The 5,663-nt window shown below is 39.6% G+C and overlaps 1 protein-coding gene across 1 annotated transcript; it reads right to left on the reverse strand.

Moving 5' to 3' along the window:
- Positions 1 to 4,840: 4,840 nt before the first annotated feature.
- Positions 4,841 to 5,448, reverse strand: LOC122896104 (peptidyl-prolyl cis-trans isomerase-like 3). The gene is given in 2 exon segments (XM_044234072.1): positions 4,841 to 4,983; positions 4,985 to 5,448. Coding segments are annotated over 2 exon segments (483 nt in total). The 5' UTR covers positions 5,365 to 5,448; the 3' UTR covers positions 4,841 to 4,880.
- Positions 5,449 to 5,663: the final 215 nt, after the last annotated feature.

The raw sequence follows: 5,663 nt of genomic DNA on the forward strand, positions 1-5,663 counted from the left end.
CTTACAGCGTCGGTGCTGGGCTAGTGCTGTTTACCCGAGATGGCCAGTGGTCCCTGAGCAAGGCTGCGGAGTGTTCACCATGGTCGTTTTGAACTGGGGTACTAGCTGCACTGAGCCTCTGTCTTTCTGCCTGTTTCCTGAGCCTTGTTCTTCAGGCTCTCTGGTGCTTCTGTGAATTCCCTGGGATATGTCCAGTAAATTTCTTTCCTGCTTAAATAAGCCAAAATTGGTTTCTGTTGCTTGCAGCCAGTAGCTCTGACTGGCACATCCCTGTTCCATCCTGCAGTTGCCACCTCTAGTGCTTCTCTCTCAACACGCTGTAATGCCTGTTTATGTGTGTGTCTCCTGTTTACCGCAGGCTGCTGAGAGAACACATACTTTTAATTCATCCTCATGTGTCCGGTGTGTAGCTCAGTGATTGACACACAGTAGGAGGTCGGTATGCTCTTGTTGTTTTCTGTGAATGAATAAGAAAAAGAAAGAATAAATGGAACTTCTTGAGTCCATGCTTTTCTTCACAGCATGCTTCTCTCAAATAAAATCCAGAAGCCATATGCAACCATGCCAAGGCACCGGTGTCACTCAGTCTAGAGTCCATCTCTTGCAGTGAAACATGCAGATCAAAGGTGACTACTTTTCTGTTGCTGTCTAAAGCTGCTTTCCACCAGGATGCCACTGCAGGACTCACTGCTTTGAGGAAAAGACAAACGTGGAAAAATTAGTCTTCAATTTCAGTTCAATAAAGGGAAACTGAAGATCTCTTGCACACAGAGTGGAACTAGGACATCTAGACCATGCTGAGGAACTGATGATCTTGGGTATATCACTGACATTGGCTCCAGTTTCTTCTTCTGAAAAAAATGGGGAGATGAAGTTAGATCAAGTGTCCCAGCAGGTATAGTCTTGGCATTCTGGGCTGGATAATTCTTGTTGTGGAAGTTGTCCTGTGCATCGCGGAATGTCTAGAAGCATCCCTGGCCTTGACTCAGTAGATGCCGATAGTATTTCCCTCACTGTGACCAATGGTGTCCCTAGACATTGCCAGATATGCCTTGGACATAAAATCACCCTGGTTGGGAACCACTGAATTAGATGATATTAGATGATAAACAGTTAACAAGTTTCTGGGCTGGTGCGAGAGTCGGGGCTCTGCTATCTCCTGGCACCTAGCCCTGTGTGTAGCATCGTGGCAAGCATTCAGTACAAGCTGAATGAGTGAGATGAAATACACAGTTCCTTTCAGCTATATCAGTTCTTTGGCAGCAAGAGAATCACGTAGATGGTGATGATCTTATCACCCATGTGACTGCCTCTACTTGGGTACCACATTCCTGGATAGAAATGAACTAAAAATACCATCCGGCACTATGAAGAAATAGGTCTGTCTGGCAGTTTAGCAACATATACTGACTATAATTATCAAGGAGGGTCCACTCAATTCTGACAGTGATCTCAGATTGTGTCCCCTGAAAGTTAACTCTGAATTTTATGATTATAACAAAAAGTTTAATTGAGAAGAATGATTCTAGATCTTGGAATGAGAATTGTACACAGTTTATTGTTCAGGTCGCAATAGATTGTATGTAATGTATGTAATACTTAAATTGCTTATTGTCTTTTGTTCTGTGTGATTATGGAAGTTGCTTCTTTATCAGTCCAGTCAAGACTTTCCTTCTCTTCCCTTTATCTCCACTTAGCTACCTTTTGGCATTCCACTCTGTCCGGTAAGGATCGAATTGATTACACAAGTAGATCAATTTGGAATGTGTTGCCATTAGAACAATATTAGTCTTTGGATCCATATCCAGATGTGGGATATCTTTCTGCTTATTTAGTTCTTTCATTTCTTTCAACAATGGTTTTTGGTTTTGCAATTCCTTTGTTACCTGTATTCCTAAGTGATACATTGACGATACTGTATATGGAATTGTTTTCTGCATTTTCATTTTTGAACTGTTTGTTGCTAGTCTGTTGAAATGTAATGGATTTTTGTATATTGATCTCATATACTGCAAACTCACCGAGCTCATTTATTCATGCTAATAGTTTTTTAGTGATTTCTTATATACAAGAAAATTTTTTTAATGGTTCCTTTCCTGAATTTCTTATGTGCAAGATTTTTGTATCTGCACAATCATGTCATCTGCACATGGGCTCAGTTTTACTTCTTCCTTTCCAATGTTGCCCTCTCTTATTTTACATTTCTTGCCCAATTTCCCTAGCTGGAACCTCTAGTGCAATGTTGAAAAGAAGGGGTGAGACTGAACCTCCTTCTCTTGTTACCCATCTTAGGTGGAAAAGATTCAGTCTTTCCCTTTTAAGTAGGACCTTACTGGTGACTTTTTGTTTGCTTGTTTGTGTCTGGGGTGGGTCTTTCTTTCTTTTTTTTTTGTTGTTTTTGTTTTTATTTTGGTTTGTCTTTTTTTTTAGATACTCTTATCAGCTTGAACTGTTCCTAGTTATTAAAATTTATCAGAAAGGGGTGTTGAAGTCTGTCAGATGCTTTTCTCTGTCTCTTCAGTTGATCATATGTTTTTTCTGCATTGTTCTGTTTATGTGGTGTCTTCTAATACTTGATTTCCAGATATTAAACCAGCCTTGTGTTCCTGGCATATAGTCTCCTTGCTCATGATATATAATCCTTTTAATATATGGCTGGATTCAATTTGCTAGGAATTTTTGATGATTTCTGCAGCTGTCTTCTTAAGAGAGATTGGTCTGTAGATTATTCTTTTTCCTGTGATTTCCTTGCTTGCTTTTTGTATCAGGGTAATAGAGGGCTCATAAAAGTTGTTGGCAAGTGTTCATTTCTCCTTTATTTTCTGAAAGTGATTGTGAAGAAATAATGGTATCTTCTCTTTTTTTTATCACTACAGACCCTGTAGCCTTTAATAAATTAACAAGGGCATACATACTATGAACAACTGTATGCTAAAAAATTAGACAACTTAGAAGAAATAGAATACTCAGCAATAGAAAAGAATAAGGTATTGATCTATATGCAGCAACTTGGATGGCTGTCCAGATAATTATGCTGAGTGAAAAAATGTTCCATACTTTGTGATTCCATTTCTATAACAATTTGAAATGACAGAATTCAGAAATGCAGAGCTCAGCAGTTGCCAGGGAATGAGAATAGTGGGGAATGGGTAGATATAATTCTAATAGTAAATCAGGAAGAACCCTTTGATGGTGGAATTGTTCAGTTTTTTGACTGTTGGTGGAAGATACATGAATTTACACATGGGTATTCATTTTCCTTGAAATGTTTGGTAGAATACACCAGTGTAACTATCTGGTCCTGACCATTTCTTGATAGAAGTTGTGGGTTTTTTTTTAAGATTTTATTTGTTTATTTGACAGAGATCATAAGTAGGCAAAAAGGCAGGCAGAGGGGTGGGGGGGCAGACTCCCCACTGAGCAGAGAACCTGATGTGGGGCTCAATCCCAGGACCCTGGGATCATGACCTGAGCAAAGGTAGAGGCTTTAATCAACTGAGCCACCCAGGTGCCCCTTCCTAGGAAGTTTTAAATGACTAATTCCATTTCTTTACTTGTTATAGGACCATGAAGATTTTCTGTTTCTTCATGAGTCCATTTTAAATTTTTTTAAATTTTTTTTTATTTTTTTATTTTTTTTTTAAAGATTTTATTTATTTATTTGAGAGAGACAGTGAGAGAGAGCATGAGTGAGGAGAAGGTCAGAGAGCGAAGCAGACTCCCCATGGAGCTGGGAGCCTGATGTGGGACTCGATCCCGGGACTCCAGGATCACGCCCTGAGCCGAAGGCAGTCGTCCAACCAACTGCGCCACCCAGGCGTCCCTTTAATTTTTTTTTAAAGATTTTATTTCACAGAGAGGGAATACAAGCAGGGGGAGTGGGAGAAGGAGAAGCAGGCTTCCTGCTGAGCAGGGAGCCCAATGTGGGGACTCGATCCCAGGACTTTGGGATCATGACCTGAGCTGAAGGTAGATGCTTAACCACTGAGCCACCCAGGTACCCTGAAGAATATAGTTCTTGATGAGATCAATAGTATAGCTTGATAAATGAGGACTGATTAGGTGAGAGCCCTATGGTGGAAAGGTCAGGAGAGCAGCTTCCATTTACTCACTACAGAACACTTATCACATGCCAGAAGCTTTACACACATTGTTTGATTCAATCCTCATGAGTCTTATGAGGGGAGGAGTCTCAGGGATGAGAAAACTTGGGAGATGTTAACCTGTCTCGTAGGAGGTAGAGCTGTGATTCAGACACAGTCCGGGACTCTACAACTGGGGCTCTTAACCATCTAAATGCATTTTTCAAATGGATCACCTGTAGAATTCTATTCTGCAATACTGTAAATGATAAGGTTTCAAAAATGTTCCATGGGCAAATGAGTTGGGAAATTGAGTGCTTAAACTGTACTCGAGGACTTCTCTGAGCCTTTATTGTAAATCTAAAGACTAGAGAAAATAGCAAAATGGACTGGCTGGCTTTTCTAGGTCATCTCTATCTTGCCCTTACTCTAACTGCACAAAGTGAATAATTAATGGAAAAGACTACTTCCAGGATGTGGACAAGATATGGCAGGAATATGTAATCAAAATGCTCAAAAATGCTGTTTATATATGAATGATTATGTGTAATAAAAATTACAAGTAGAAGAGTTTTTTTAAAAATTGAACTTAAATACATTAGATAATAGTTATAGTAAAAAATATGCTGTAATAATGGAAATGAAAGCTGTTTGGGCCCTCACGGTACCACCAACTCCTAGAAGATCTTATAAACAGGCAGGCAGATGATGTAATCTTTCTACATAATTAAAACTGGGTAAACACAATACGTGTGTTCCTTGAATAGTCGGCCAAATATTTTTCCAGATCTATTATAGCTATTGTGCAAATGGATTGGCATGTATTGTTATGTCCTTAATGTGTACATTGTTAAGAGGTCGATAGGTCTTCTCATTTACTGGTAGCTTCTCCAGTTCATCCAGTCTCCAGACCATCTATCACCTTTCCAAATACTGTGTATTTCATGTCCAAATGTGGCTGCTTGCCATAGGTGATGAAGAACTGAGATCCATTGGTGTTTGGGCCATTATTAGCCATAGATACAACACCTCTAACATTGTGCTTAAGATATTCACTATATTCATCCTCAAATTTCTTGCCCCAGATACTGTTACCTCCTCTTCCGGTACCTGTCAGATCTCCTGTTTGAACCATGAAACCCTTGATATTTCTATGAAATATACAGCCATTGTAGTAATTACTGGCACAAAGAGCCAAAAAATTCTCACAAGTTTTGGGTGTCCTCTCACAGAAAACTTCTATTTTAATATCACCTACATCTGTATGCAGTGTCACTGACATTTTTCTTCTTGATGGTTTCAGGAAGTACTACTGCTGAATTTCTCAGTCTTACCAAGAGAAGTTGGAAAACATGTCTCTATTCCACTTCAGCTAGCACAGCTGTTGCTGAAACAAACAAACAAAATCCCCTTCTAAAATTTTTTTAATTTTTAAAGACTTTATTAATTTATTAGAGAGTGAGAGAGAGCACAAGAAGTGGGGAGGGCAGAGGGAGAAGCTGGAGCAGACTCCCCATGGAGCAGGGAGCACAACCCATGGCTTGATCCCAGGATCCCCATATCATGATCTGAACCGAAGTC

The sequence above is a fragment of the Neovison vison genome, chromosome 14 (genome assembly GCF_020171115.1).
Source record: "Neovison vison isolate M4711 chromosome 14, ASM_NN_V1, whole genome shotgun sequence".
In the NCBI taxonomy this organism is placed as follows: domain Eukaryota; kingdom Metazoa; phylum Chordata; class Mammalia; order Carnivora; family Mustelidae; genus Neogale; species Neogale vison.